General features: G+C 50.7%; 1 protein-coding gene across 1 annotated transcript in view; it reads left to right on the top strand.

Annotated features, from left to right (window-relative positions):
• Nucleotides 1–4: 4 nt before the first annotated feature.
• CSUI_011539 (aldo keto reductase family oxidoreductase) overlaps nt 5–675 on the top strand; it is a gene marked incomplete at both ends in the record, with an annotated part of 1,121 nt that continues 450 nt past the window's right edge. The window contains one exon of the mRNA XM_068071637.1: nt 5–422. Coding sequence (XP_067916387.1) covers nt 5–422 — 418 coding nt within the window. The remainder of the gene's footprint in view (nt 423–675) is intronic.

The following is a 675-nucleotide window of genomic DNA, read 5'->3' as shown; positions in this document are numbered from 1 at the left end:
GGGGGAAGGGAGACAGCACTCTCGTCATAGCGATCTTCGTTCAGAAGAGAACAGATGCACAGGAGGGGCAGGTAGTGCCACACTCCCTTCTGCAGATTCGCCTCCTTCTGCTTTAGGTCGACAAGCCACGGTTCCTTCTTCTTCCCCTTCTTCTTCAGGAGGAGGAGGAGAGAATGGGGGTCTTCAGCGTAGAACGTCTCGAAGAGAAGGCGGAGAAAAAAGCGAAAGTAGAGAAGGACGAGATCCCTCTTCTCGGCGACGTACAAGTAGTGGGAGAGGGGGGGGGGGGGATGGAGGAGGCGGGGGGGAGGCGATTAAGGTCGAGGTCCCTCGATTTCTCTATGGAACGGCATGGAAGAAAGACCGGACAGAAGCCCTCGTCAAGCAAGCTCTTCAAGCAGGGTTTATCGGCATTGATACAGGTCTATCCCCACACACCTCCCCCATCCATGTCTAAAAGATCCTCACCCTTCTAATGTATATCTCGATCTATTTCTAGTCTTTCTATCCCTATCACTTCACTCTCGTTATTCCCTTACTTCTCGCATATATGTGGATGGCTATGGCAAGGACATACCAAGATATTTCTGTCTTATGAGTATGTAGACATGGTGGTCTACGTTCCCTCGTCTGCTTACATCAAGGGAGGATATACGTAACTTGTCACTGTCTCTA

This window comes from Cystoisospora suis (assembly GCF_002600585.1).
Source record: "Cystoisospora suis strain Wien I chromosome Unknown contig_13134, whole genome shotgun sequence".
NCBI lineage: Eukaryota > Apicomplexa > Conoidasida > Eucoccidiorida > Sarcocystidae > Cystoisospora > Cystoisospora suis.
This window is presented reverse-complemented; position numbering and strand designations above follow the sequence as displayed.